The sequence below is a fragment of the Actinia tenebrosa genome, unplaced genomic scaffold (assembly GCF_029948245.1).
Source record: "Actinia tenebrosa isolate PJP-AT-01 unplaced genomic scaffold, QUT_ActTen_1.0 PGA_scaffold5__44_contigs__length_20552954, whole genome shotgun sequence".
In the NCBI taxonomy this organism is placed as follows: domain Eukaryota; kingdom Metazoa; phylum Cnidaria; class Anthozoa; order Actiniaria; family Actiniidae; genus Actinia; species Actinia tenebrosa.
This window is the reverse complement of record NW_028292582.1, coordinates 10,136,540-10,150,080: the sequence shown is the minus strand read 5'-3', so window position 1 is coordinate 10,150,080 and position 13,541 is coordinate 10,136,540. Positions and strand designations below refer to the sequence as shown.

Sequence of the window (13,541 nt, the reverse complement as noted above, 5' to 3'; positions counted from 1 at the left end):
ATGTGTGAAAAGGATTATGGTCTAGAGACGGGGTTAAAACGTCGTCTCGCTTCAGGCTTATTTACTTTCTTATTCCAATACGTATCTTCTCATGAGAAAAAATCCTGGATCCGCTCCTGTTACGTCACATTCAATGGTACAATATTTCGCTCGTGGGGAAGGGACTACGTTTTCATTTGTGGCGGAAAAAAATCACTAACTCGAAATTGAAAGAACCAATACTGAGAAAATTATGTTAACTTCATCCTATCCCATACTCCTTCTGAATTATATACGTTCTATTAGAAACCTTCTTTCCGTTCCTGTATCCAACAAAAGGGAATTTTTTAACCTTTTGTTCCGATTAACAACTTGTAGACTTTGTATATACCAATTTGCGCTCAAGCAATAGGAGTACCTAGTCTTTAAACCATAACCAATTCATTCAGTTTCGAATCAGCAAAGAGAACACCTAAAACAAAGCTATTCTCGACTTTCACATCCCCATAATCCTTTGCGTCTTTGGGGGGTAACCAGAGGGTAAAAACCCACTTATTTTGCTGAAGGCTGATCAGACAATGTTGACAATACCTTGTTTGGTATCCAAAAATGAAATGAAAGCAAAAAACAGAAAAAGATAAAAGCTTGAAGATGTTTAAGGTAAATTTTAAACATTTTTTCGTAAGTCAATACATTTTCTGTAAGACCAAAACTCTTGATAATCTGTACACGCAAAAATAACTTGGAATAAACTGATAATCAGTATTGTACAGATAAAAGCAGGTATAGTATAAATTCAATCAAGAAACCTTTCAATTTGTGACAGGTTTTTTTGATTGGTTACCCCGCCCCCCCCCCCCCAAACGCAAGGCATTATGGGGATGTGAAAGTGGAGAATAAGAAACAAACAGGAAATTTTGTCGAATTTCAATTTAATCTCAAGCGACTTCCAACGAAAATCCAAGCCTTTAACAACACAATGACTACTACCTTAACATATCGTTCGAGGTACGAGGGGACCTTCACGAGCGATTGTCGCTAAATAAAAACTTTATAAGCGCACTAAATACTCATCTAATGTCTATGGAAGTATATATTTTATTGATATTGCTGAGTAAAACCAGGAATTCAGCCATATTGATCATTTTTTATCAATCAAATCAGCTTTTACAGTGCGACTAACCAAGGTCACCCAAACAAATTCCAAATCAAACTCACAACTCACATTTTTAATGCTGCATAATAGATGAATATTGATAATTCCTGGATTTAAAACTGTTCCTCATTCACTTCTGACCATACACACACGTATAAATTAAAATATATGCTTTTAAAAGGAAAATTATGAAAATTTGTACAGATTCTTTTGTTTAAATACTCAATCGTGATTGGCTAATTTGTATGAAAATTTATCTGGGTGACCTTTGTTGGTGTAATCGCACCGTAAGTCAGCGAGTTTATCATCGTTGACCGCTCATTCTCAAGAAGTTCCTAACACTTCAAAAAAAAAAAAAAAGAAAAGAAAAGAAAATTCTATATACGATTATAGTCATTAGATAGGCTAGTGGGCTATGAGGTTCTTAGTGAACATCAATCGAGAAGGTCCCTAGGGATGAGGGCAAAGCAATTACCATCTCACGTTACCCGATTTAGGGGGGAGGGGTGGTGTTACCCGGTACCCACCACCTCTGGAAGTGAAATCTTAGATTTTGTCCCCAAATATCTCAAAAACTAAAAGCCAAATCACAGAAATGAATGGACTGTCTGTCTGCAGGTATGCTAAAAACCATATTTGTGTATAGAAATTGCCACTACAGACCCCCAGTATCGAGCATTTGAACAGGTCTCTGAGGGGGCGGGCGTATGTACCGGTACCCACCACCTTAATTCATAAAATCGAGTCCCTATTTTGGACCATTTTTTTGACCTCGCCCCCTAGGGGTAGCTTTACAAACATAATGCCATTGATTTGGAGAAACGTTGAGGATGATGCTGGTGATAATGATGATGACGATGATGGCGGCGATGGTTAGCGTTAACGGTGACAATGATTATGATAAATCATCATCACCGATATTTATGTCCTCAACAAATCCAGAAAGTGCTGTGGAGCTGCAATATGACCGTTGAATAAATACTGTTGGTTATTACGATCCACGTCTTCGAGAACATATTTATAGTTCATCATCAGACCAAAGGAGTTTTCTAGACCACGTGGGCTGGTGTCCGCTGACCAGTTGAGCCTCCACATCCACGCTCCGTTACGAATATGAAAGTTTGCTGAAACGAAAAACTTTGTCAAACCCTGAAACAATTTCTGGGCTGATCTAAGTCTGGGACGAGCTCGATTGACAGGAGTTAAAAACGTCTGCGCATGCTCTGAATCCTTATGCAAATTAGTCAAAACATATGTAAATTTGACTTTCAAACATGCCTGATAAATTGGACTTCACAAAATGCCAAAACTTAGAGTGTCCATGCTTGAAACTTAAGGCTAATTCTTTCATATTGTGTTTGTTGATACAGTATCTTGGTCTGACAAAAGTATACTCTCGAACTTTTTTGTATACTTGGAGAAAACGAACATTTATTTTCTCACTCAAACTCTTCAAAATTCTTAGAAAACGTGCTGTATGCACGCATGCGCAAACGTTTTTCTCTGCTGTGCTGTGCTGTGCTGTGCGCAGTCATAAAGCACTTGGGGATTGGCAGAACAATCGAGAGGTGTCGAGAAGCACTCCGCTACGCGTCGTGCTTCTCCTAACACTTCTCTTGTCTTCTGCCAATCCCTGCGTGCTTCATAACTACAAACAGCACGTACAGGCGCTTTCTATTTCTTCAATACATACCGACTGGGTCCAATGCAAAACCTCTTCTTTTTTCTTCATATAAATATCTGTTAAAAATTTAAAATGTATACCCATTTCAATAAAGCTATAAATCTGTAATGTTCCCCATTTAAGACCACGTGTCATTCGATTACCATTCCTTTCTTTAACGGATGCACATGAGAAGACACATAAATATGGATACAACTCAAACAAAGAACGTAGTCTTATTCTCAACAGAATGACACGTGGTTTGAAAGGGGTAAACATTACGCGCTAATTAATGGGTTTATTGAATAAGGTGAGTCATACTTGAAAGCTCATGGTACTTTTGGAGTCGTCCCCAACAATCTATTGTGTTCTTTTCTTTTTTTTTTTTTTTTTTCTTTTTACTCAAACTGTTTTCACAATTTTCTATAAATCAGTGAAAATTGAAATTGAAATATTATTTATTATTTAAGCGATCTTTTCTTCCAATCCCACAGCCAAAATAATAAAGATCCAGAGTAAAAATTCCTGTCTTACCTCGCACATAGTCTCATTAGAGGTCCTTTGACACATTCTACTATTGTTTCATCACGGTGCCAATCTTCAGTTTGTATCAAATCCTATAAGTATTCAATTATACCTGACTTAGACCAACATAGATGTTATTTCAGGGTTCAATCTGTGAGTTAGCCGTGCCCTGACTTAGATCAGCCCAGAGGTTGTTTCAGGGTTCAATCTGTGAGTTAGCCGTGCCCTGACTTAGATCAGTATGATGTTGTTTCAGGGTTCAATCTATGAGTTAGCCATGCCCTGACTTAAATCAACCCAGAGGTTGTTTCAGGGTTCAATCTGGGAGTTAACCATGCCCCGACTTAGATCAGCCCAGAGGTTGTTTCAGGGTTTAATCTGTGAGTTAGTCATGCCCTGACTTAGATCAGCCCAGAGGTTGTTTCAGGGTTAGATATGTGAGTTAGCCGTGCCCTGACTTAGATCAGCATGATGTTGTTTCAGGGTTCTATTTGTGAGTTAGCCGTGCCCTGACTTAGATCAGCCCAGAGGTTGTTTCAGGGTTCAATCTGTGAGTTAGCCATGCCCTGACTTAGATCAGCCCAGAGGTTGTTTCAGGGTTCGATCTGTGAGTTAGCCGTGCCCTGACTTAGATCAGCCCAGAGGTTGTTTCAGGGTTTGATCTGTGCGTTAGCCATGCACTGACTTAGATCAGCCCAGAGGCTGTTTCAGGGTTTGATCTGTGCGTTAGCCATGCACTGACTTAGATCAGCCCAGAGGCTGTTTCAGGGTTTGATCTGTGAGTTAGCCATGCCCTGACTTAGATCAGCCCAGAGGTTGTTTCAGGGTTCGATCTGTGAGTTAGCCATGCCCTGACTTAGAACAGCCCAGAGGTTGTTTCAGGGTTTCATCTGTGAGTTAATGTTTCAGTGTACCTTGAATATCGATGAAGGCGAAAGGTGACCATTCCCATGATCCAGAAGTTTGACACGTTCGTCGTCTAACAGAATACTCGATGACGAACTTTCTTCATTGGCTTTAACAAATAACAAATAATAATAAATAATAAATAGTAATAAATAATAGTAATAAATAATAATAAATAATAACAAATAATAATAAATGATAATGAATGATAATAAATAATAATAAATAATTTTCTTTATTATATATAATATTTTATGTGTATTGAATCTATATTTTAGTTTGCTACTTTCCCCCTTGTAAGTTCTTATTTGTAAGTATTATATAGTTTCAAGGTGCAGAAATATTCTCTTAACCCTTTTGGGTTGTTTTCTTCTGCTCCTCCCAGTTAATTTTTTTAAAATAGTGATGTAAAGTATAAAATTCTAATTCTGGGAAATAAAAAAACCTTGAAACCTTGAACCCTTGAATAATAATAATAATAAATAATAATAATAAATAATAAATAATAATAAATAATAATAATAAAATGTCATGATTAATAATATTATTATTAGTCAGTTAATCAAAAATGGCAAGTGGGATTTTAGAAGGGAAGCTCGACCCTCTTGCTTCCTCTCCTACATCAAGTAGACAACGGATCCTAACCAATCACTAACCTTCATTCTCAATACTTTCGTTGACATGAAACAGAAGCCAATGACGGAACCCAGGGATGGGCGACAGTGTTGCATACTGGGTAATGTTGGGGAACTCGTGTTGTAGTTCACGGACCACGTGTTTGATGAGGAAATTACCAAGATCTACGCCACTCAGGCCTTCCGATAAAAACACGTCCCGTTAGTTTCGTTCTCAATGTCACACTTAGGCCTTGTATCCCGCACATAATATGTGTCATCCTTAGGGGTGGGGCAGTGGAAGAAGGGGATATACACTGGGATATCTATTATACCTTTTTACCTTAGATAGATATATAAACTTTATTTACCCTCGGTTTTAAAATGAGATCTGCTAGGCCTCTAGCATAGCTGCTAATGATCCGAGAGAAAAAAAGAGATAAATATAACAAGAATTTCAGACCACGTATCATTCCTTTGACAATAAGTTTCTCTCTCTATCACTCTCTAGAGAACAAGAGTCCTTGTTTGAGTATCCATATTCATGTGTCTTCTGATGCACAACCGTTAAACAAAGAAACGATACTCTAGGGAATGACACGTGGTCTGAAATGGTTAAATGCCCAAGGTAAAGAAGTCTATTGAAGTAAAGTCGTAGCAGAAATATTCGCCTCTGACATCGACAAAAAGGTTGCATCAAATCGTCTGCACGTGAAAGGATCTTTTTCGCCTCGTATTAACCTCAGTGCGAAGGTAATGTTGAAGAAACGCGGGGATAGGTTGAACACGAGAGAATTGTTAGGAGAAGTGCTTCTCGACACTTCTCGAGTGTTTTGCCAATCCCCAAGTGCTTTATAACTCCACACAGCACAGTGAGCAAGTTTTTTATTTCTTTTATAAAATACGTGCTGTGTGCTCTCATTAAGCACGCGTTCCCAAACAATCAGAATGCGATATTTATAACAGTCATTTTATAAAACAAATGAGCTATCGACTAAAGGAAAAAGGTCGTACAAGATACCTTATATATGAGAAAGGGACGGACAAGCGGTTAAAACGTACGATGGAAAGAAACTTGAAGACTAAAAGATACCAACCTTTTTGTGTCGAGGAGATGGAATAAAAAACTGCTGTTGTTCTGTTTTCCAACTCGTATTCACAATCATCGATATCTACTTCTGGTTCACTGAGAATGACCTACAAGAGAAGTTATACAAGACAAGTTACAAAGAGAAGTGCTAAAGTACTTCTGCTCTTCGAGAAGCACGCGCGGGTGGCGTGCGCATGCGCATCTTTCACCAATGCTCCCCGGGTTCAAGTCCTGCCTGACTCGGTGTCGTATGCGAGTCATAGAGTTGTTTGCTGATTTTATCCTTGGCTTCGAGGGTTTTTCTCCGGGCTCTCCGGTTTTCCTCATCAACTTCTAAATTCCAATGGAGCGTTTTCTCGTGACGTCAAAGCGGCTATTATGGGGTACCAAAACAATACACTTTCTATCCTCGGGGAATCGAACTCTATTTTTATGCAAATACTGTGCAGAAAGTTTCCATTGTTTGGTACAGCAATATGGCTGCCTTCTCACGTGAGCGAAAACACTCAATAGACCGTTTTCTAAAGGTTGTGTGCGCATCCAAATTTACGGGCCACAAAACTGAATAACGGAAATTCAGTAAATTTCAGTGAGAAGCCAGTTTTATATTTAAAGAGGAGAAAAATCGATTTTATGAATTCTTATTAGAAAAAAATGCCCCAGCAATGCATGATAATACTCGTCTTCTGGTATCGTGGCCCGTCAAGTTCCTTAAATTTTGGTGCGCACACAACCTTGAGAAAAAGGTCGATTCGATCTTTGGGATGGAGCCTACAATCGTAGCTCTGTTGTGATTGTCCAACGCTGTGAAACAACAGCCAAAATTAATATTTTTTTTCAGCGAGCCGCCCCCGTCATTTTTTTACCTGGATGTTATCGGGTATCTCGTACTCTAGCGCAGTATTAATATATTTTATATTAATATATTTTTTCAGCGAGCCGCTCCCGTCATTTTTTTACCTGGATGTTATCGGGTATCTCGTACTCTAGCGCGGTATGTAGCACTACAATCGGCTCTCGTGGCATTGATCGATGGGTATAGATATAGACTCGACGGTCAGGAGCAAGACGTCTCTTGAGGTCCTCCCAACCCTGGATTGTGTGTACAGCCTCATACTTGATAATCTAGTGGTCACAGGGATGAATGAATGAATGATTTTATTCTTTGAGCAATAATGTCACAATGTGTGATTTTTAAAAGGGTATTGCAAATATAAGAATATAAAAATATAAGGGGCTAGAAAATCATATGCTAAAAATTAAACTATAAATGAATAATAAGATAATAATATATGTATAAATATATTTAGCAGCCAGTGTTCTGACCAGGAATTTCATCAGGGGGTCAAAGGGCCCACCAATTCGAAGTTTAGGGGCCATTTAGAAAACTGGATGGGCTATTTCCAAAATCTTAAAACAAAGAATAATAATGTTTTTAGTCAGTAACTCTGTTGCAAATCTACAACAATGTAAGACAGGTTTATTAGTGATGATAACACAATAAAATTTTCTTGGCGAGTTAAATACAAGATGGCGGCTATGTTCGATTCGTGTCGTTTCATGTGGACTTTCACCTTTCTTATTGACAATATAATGCGACTTTTATCATTGCAAAAGTACTATAAATCTTTTAAAACTATTAGGAAGTATTCTTTGGATAATTCATGCGGCCTTGGGGGCGCATAGAGTTGACATTTGTGCGCCATTTCTAATTTTTATGCGCGAATCCCGCAATGGCGCAGCCTGGTAAGAACACTACTGTTAGCATATACCAACTTGTGTACTTTCTAAAAAGAAGACAAACACACAAAACTCTATTTCCCGTCATCTTTGTTTTGTTTCGCCCCCCGGCAAGATGACCGTCGTATCGTCGAAGTAGTCAAATCTGTGGGTCCTTTGGTATAAATTGCAAGCACAAGCAAGAGCAAAAATGTTCGGGATGCTATACATTTTTTTACCTTTTCTAAAACACTACACGACGAGTTCCAATTAATTCTCTCAAGATCCAAGAGACCCACGGCAAACCACTGCGCCAAAACATTCTTGATAGACATGCTTAGCGCTTGTAGCTCCTGACGACTAAACACGTTTGACTGGTCGCTGAGAATTTCCTGAAAAAAGTACACCAAAATCAAGCCGGAATTTAGGCAATATTCGAATTGAATAGTCCTCTTTACCTTGGGTGTAATATTTCCCATTTAAGACTACGTGTCATTTTCTAGAGTATCATTTGTATGTTTGACGGTTGTGCATGAGAAGACACTCAAAAGAATAATCATCTACATGGACTGTATGGAGACTCAGTTCGAACCCATTGAGCAGAACCATTGCTTTACGATTGAATGATTGACAGGTGCTCTTACCGATAAATCGTTCCTCATATCAACAATAAACTTGACTCCGCCCTCCAACCTACTGATGTGTGACAACAGCTGGATATAGTGTGGCTCTAAGACCTGTCTAAGCCGATCTTCTGCCCGGAGGACAGTAGGGACGCCAAGATCCTGAAATCCAAAAGACAAAATATAGAAAATCAAAGTGACAAACACTAAACACACTAAATGCTAATATGAGATAACTAGCTAAAAATTAGTGTGAGCTGCGTCGGTGTTTCTAATGAAACAGTAATGATGAAAGGGTAAATTGTACACCGTGAAAAGATGAAAACGAAGGACTAGCGTCCGAAACGTCAGTAAGTTTTTTCATCTTTTCACGGTGTATGATTTACCCTTTTATCATTACATGCTAATGTGGCTGGCGAGGATTGTGGCATAAGGTCTACCACGATGCCTTACTCCAGTTTCGAGTTCTCGGTTTTTCAGGGTTAGCCTCGATTTTATGTAGAACATTCACGTGTTCCAGTGAAGGTCCTTGGAGTTTCAAAGTGTTTGTAATGTTGACGTTGTGCATTCTTTACTTTATCGTTGGTATTTGTGAATATTTAGACACTGATTCGAGACTTAGTCTGAGTAAATGAGTCTGTAATCAAGAAACACAGCGGTTTTCGGTTTTCTCTTATTCTCTCTATTTCATTACATACACCGAACGCATAATTTATCATTACTATATCAATTTATACCTTGACTTTGATCAAGTTTTCTGCTACTTCCCGTATCTCCTGGTGGTTGACCCCGAGATCTCGTTCCATTATAAGAAAGAACGCCATCTTCTCGATCTCAATAAAAAAGGGATATGTAACGGTAAGAGGATAATACTTGTTAATTAATTGTTGTTGCTCATGCTTGTCTGGAAATGTCCTTTTCTCTCTTCCATCCTTTCTCCCTTCCTTTCATCCTTCTTTTCTTCCTACCATTTATCCTTCCATCCTTTCTCCCTTCCTTCCTTCCTTCCTTCCTTTCTTCCTTCCTTCCTTCCTTCCTCCCTTCCTTCCTCCCTCCCTTCCTTCCTTCTTTCCTTCCTCCCTCCCTCCCTTTCTTTCCTTTTTTATTTTCTTCCTCCTACGTTGTGTCGTGACTGCGACGTTACTGTATGCAAGAATTTTGAGTGGCTTAGCAGTTTTCATGCACATGTGATTGCTCCAACAGTATTGGATATGATTAAAAATCTTACCCTTGTTGAAAGTTCATTGTAGAAATGTCTGACTTCCTTTGCTATTGCCTAAAATTAGAAATTAAAATAAAAGTAAATGAGGTCTCCTCCCTCTTGTGACCTCTTGACCCTCACAGCTCTACTCAATTTTACATGGTTCATATCTAACCCATACTTACATTAGGCATAAGGTCTCCTCCCTCTTGTGACCTCTTGACCCTCACTGCTCTACTCAATTTTACATGGTTCATATCTAACCCATACTTACATTAGGCATAAGGTCTCCTCCATCTTGTGACCTCTTGACCCTCACTGCTCTACTCAATTTTACATGGTTCATATCTAACCCATACTTACATTAGGCATAAGGTCTCCTCCCTCTTGTGACCTTTTGACCCTCACTGCTCTACTCAATTTTACATGGTTCATATCTAACCCATACTTACATTAGGCATAAGGTCCCCTCCCTCTTGTGACCTCTTGATCCTAACAGCCCTACTGAACATGGTTTATATCTAACCCATACTTACATTAGGCATAAGGTCTCCTCCCTCTTGGGACCTCTTGACCCTCACGGCTCTACTCAACATGGTTCTGATCTGTGCTACTTGGTCTTTTGAGGCTCCAGGGATATCTATGTCATCAGATTTGTCTGCCATTCTCATCAATAGGTCCAGCCAATTAGATTCAACTAGTTGACTCTGGTACTGAGTAAATATATAATAATAATTATACATTGTACTAGTTATGTGATGGTTTAAAAATAGCCTACCATGGTCTATTCCACGAGGCATGCATATTTTCTAGCATACACAAGCATCTCCATGGTGAGCAAATAGTATATGAGAAAATACAAAACAGTAATCAACTGCTTTATTTACTGCTTATTTACTACTTCCTTTACTTTCCTTTCACAGTATCTAAGCCTCACATTTTCTTTCTTGTTTGTTTCTTTCCAAGCAATAAGTTTCACTCACAGTACCACCTTTTCTGGCCATACAACACCATGAGCTTAGTCTCACTTCCTCCCTTCGGCACATGCTCTGTTCTTAAATATGCCACTTCCCACCCCCAAGACTCACTCACCCATGCACCACACGCATTCCATGAATGTCACAAAACAAAAAGTGACAAGTTGTATATTCCATGGTTTGCATGTGAAAGCATTTTATCATTAATACGATTGAAATTTCCTACCATCAAATACCAAAAATAATTAATTTAAATTAGGATAAAAAATTTTTTAGGATCTTTGCAAAGAATACTAACCTGGTAATGGGTGCAGTCTGTTTGAAAAGATTGACTTTGGGCTTGAATCTGAAAAGACAAAGCATTAATATATATATTCATTACATGACCGTGAATCTTAGAGCCTGGACACTAGCAAATCGAGCAATCTGATTGGATAGATCGCATCACGGACTGGTCTAGATTCTCCGGTATTAACCGGTCCGATCGCATATTAATCTTACGGTGAAAACATTTTGTCCTTTTCAATGAAAAGTGGTCATATAATAAAACTTTTATCAACCGAGCTTGGTCTGTCTGTACGGGATAATCTTGACCTCGGTCAGGTACAGACCTCGGTCAAGATTATCCCGTACAGACCAACCAAGCTCGGTTAATAAGATCTAAATATATACACTCTGGGAGCTGTAGAGCACTCGAGAAGCAAGAGAAACACTTGGCTATGCCTTGTACATGTTCCTCAGCTTGCTCTTCTCATGCTCTACAGCTCCCAGCATGTTTATATCACAGTACAGAGACAAGGGATAGGGAAGGTCAGAGAAAGAAAAAAAGTTTGTATGTAAGAAAACTGGAATTTCTGGGGGTAGGGAGGGATCTGAAAAAAATTCCTCCATGGGTGGGAATGGATAATTTCTGGAACTACACATTTCCTAGCATATCATTTCTTTGTTTAATGGTTACAAAATGAGAAGACAAGAAAATATGGATACAACTAAAACAAAGATTCTTTATCTCAACTGAGAGAATGACAAATGGACTGGAATGAGAAAAACATTATGCTCTTGGAAGGTAAAGAGGTATATTGTTAAATGTCTAACCTTGTATCTGGGAGAAGGATAGCATGGAAAAGGTCCTAAGCAATTAAAACAGTTACTGGAGAATCTCTTGAATCGTTTTTCTTTATAGATACTTGGATTTCCAGGGAATCTGCAGGAGAAAGAAGCTGTAAGTTTCAATATTGCACTCTGATTGGTTAGAAGAGTGTGCATTATCAGAGCACACAGCATGCACACTCACTTTCCTCGTTGTGTCCAAAATAGCAGAGTACTCTTAAATTTTTGTTTTTAACCCTTTCACTACTAGAGGCTAAAAGGGTTCAACACAAGCTCTTCCTGGAACATAATTAGGGTGTTTTTTTATTTCTCAATATCAAAATGAAAAACATATACTCATTAGATATTGATGCCTTATAACACACATCAAAGCAGTTGATAGAATCTGATTAATGATCCAAAAAACAATAGCCCACGTGTTTCAACACATAGAAATGTCCTAGGGGACTGGTAATTGAAAAGCAAAAGTGTCTTTCCCCTGGCCGCTTTTGACCGCTCTAGTAGTGAAAGGGTTAATATTATAAAAGAAATTAAAAACTTGCTTGATGTGATGTACGCAGTTACAAATCACTACGAGTTGTATCTGCTTCTCCTAACAATTCTCTTGCATTCTGCAAATCCCTGCGTACTTCATAACTGCACATAGCATGCATTCATGTTTTCTATTTCTTCATTTATATTAAAATAATAGATTTTTTAAGAGATAAAAAAACTTGCTTAGAGTGCTTTTAGTCTCACTGTTGAATAGCTGACGTCACCTAAATTTGAAACTACGAGTAAACAGCCACTGAGATCAGGTTTAGAAACAATGATACAAATGAATATCTATTCACTCATTCTTTGGTAAAACAGCCCCCCGGATTAGCATGACCCATGTCATTTAGCGCGCTTTTACTATTTTAGGTGACGTCAACTAAATAGTTATCTAAGTCAGATAAATTTATCTGACTATTCAACAGTGAGACTAAAAGCACTCTACTGTGAAGTGTTCAGTCATAAAGCAATTATTGGTATTGTCAGAACAATGTAATGTAAAAGTGTTGAGAAGCACTGTGCTATGTACCATGATAGTCACTGATAACACTGACAGTCCTCTCGTATTTTGCCAATCCCTACATGTAAGGCATTATTTCCTGACACATGATATATTCTACCATTACATTATTATGCAATCAAAAGAGTGATGGTATACATGCTCAGAAATAGCTCTGTGCTCTCTTAGATAACAGAGAGAAATTCTGTCACCATTTGATGCCTTTGCAAAGAAATGCAAAGCAGAGCAGAACAGGGCAGAGCAGAGTTATACTGTAGTTAGTAAGCACAGGTTAATATTTCCATTGTTTTCTTTAGTGTCTAATATTATTTGACGACACGTTAACAAGCAATCATTGTTCGGCAGGTTAAATCAAATCACTGTATCATGGAATCGAAACAATAAATAAATTAACTACGATATTCATTGCTTCAGTTCATCAATCAAACTTCTGTTATTTTTTATTTTTCTGCAAAAGAAATTGAAACTCTCTTTACTTTTTATTTACTTTTTTAATAACGAGCCGTTCCCGATAAAAACGCGTGCAATACAAAGGTAAAAAATCCATAACTTTGTACTAAAATGCTGGCTTACCTTAGTAATTTTAAACATGATAGAAGGCGTTTCATCCCAGATTTATTCAACCAAAAAAACGTGTTTTTTTTACAATATTTTGATTTGTGCCGAGTCAAGTGAACTACAAGTAACCAACACAGCGGTAAACCTTACCACAGGTAGCCCAAAAAAACCTCCAGCCGAATAATAAGTAATAGATAATTAGAAGTTTTATCCTGGACTCTTTGAATAATTTGATACATTTGTGTATGAACTGGTGAAAAATTAGGAGTGTTTTAGTAAAACGCGAATATTTATTCCAAGGCCAGAGATTTAATTCGCCAAAAAACCACAGGAATCCCAAATGTTAATAATTGACGAGGACAGTGC

The 13,541-nt window shown here is 38.1% G+C and overlaps 1 protein-coding gene across 2 annotated transcripts; it reads right to left on the bottom strand.

The window, feature by feature from the left end:
- Positions 1-894: 894 nt before the first annotated feature.
- LOC116286966 (malonyl-CoA decarboxylase, mitochondrial) lies at positions 895-13,298 on the bottom strand. Of its 2 annotated transcripts, XM_089037832.1 has the most exons (15): positions 13,191-13,298; positions 11,549-11,657; positions 10,752-10,799; positions 10,013-10,189; positions 9,504-9,551; positions 9,013-9,108; positions 8,297-8,437; positions 7,892-8,044; positions 6,894-7,058; positions 5,941-6,040; positions 4,886-5,044; positions 4,238-4,338; positions 3,333-3,415; positions 2,829-2,875; positions 895-2,259 (listed from the first exon to the last, which is right to left on the bottom strand). In XM_089037832.1, the coding sequence occupies exons 1-15, from the start codon at positions 13,223-13,225 to the stop codon at positions 2,057-2,059; spliced, it is 1,665 nt and encodes a 554-aa protein (XP_088893958.1). In that variant the 5' UTR covers positions 13,226-13,298; the 3' UTR covers positions 895-2,056. The 2 variants fall into 2 exon arrangements, with proteins under 2 accessions (XP_088893958.1, XP_088893959.1); XM_089037833.1 differs by lacking the exons at positions 10,013-10,189; positions 10,752-10,799; positions 11,549-11,657; positions 13,191-13,298 and adding an exon at positions 9,662-9,973.
- Positions 13,299-13,541: the final 243 nt, after the last annotated feature.

Excerpts from the sequence above, each read along its gene's own strand:
- LOC116286966 (XM_089037832.1), bottom strand. The coding sequence starts at position 13,225 with ATGAAACGCCTTCTATCATGTTTAAAATTACTAAG. Across the intron at positions 7,059-7,891 it reads CGTGTAGTGTTTTAGAAAAG|ATTATCAAGTATGAGGCTGT; the intron begins GTAAAAAAATGT and ends TGTGACCACTAG. Across the intron at positions 6,041-6,893 it reads AGATACCCGATAACATCCAG|GTCATTCTCAGTGAACCAGA; the intron begins GTAAAAAAATGA and ends CTTCTCTTGTAG.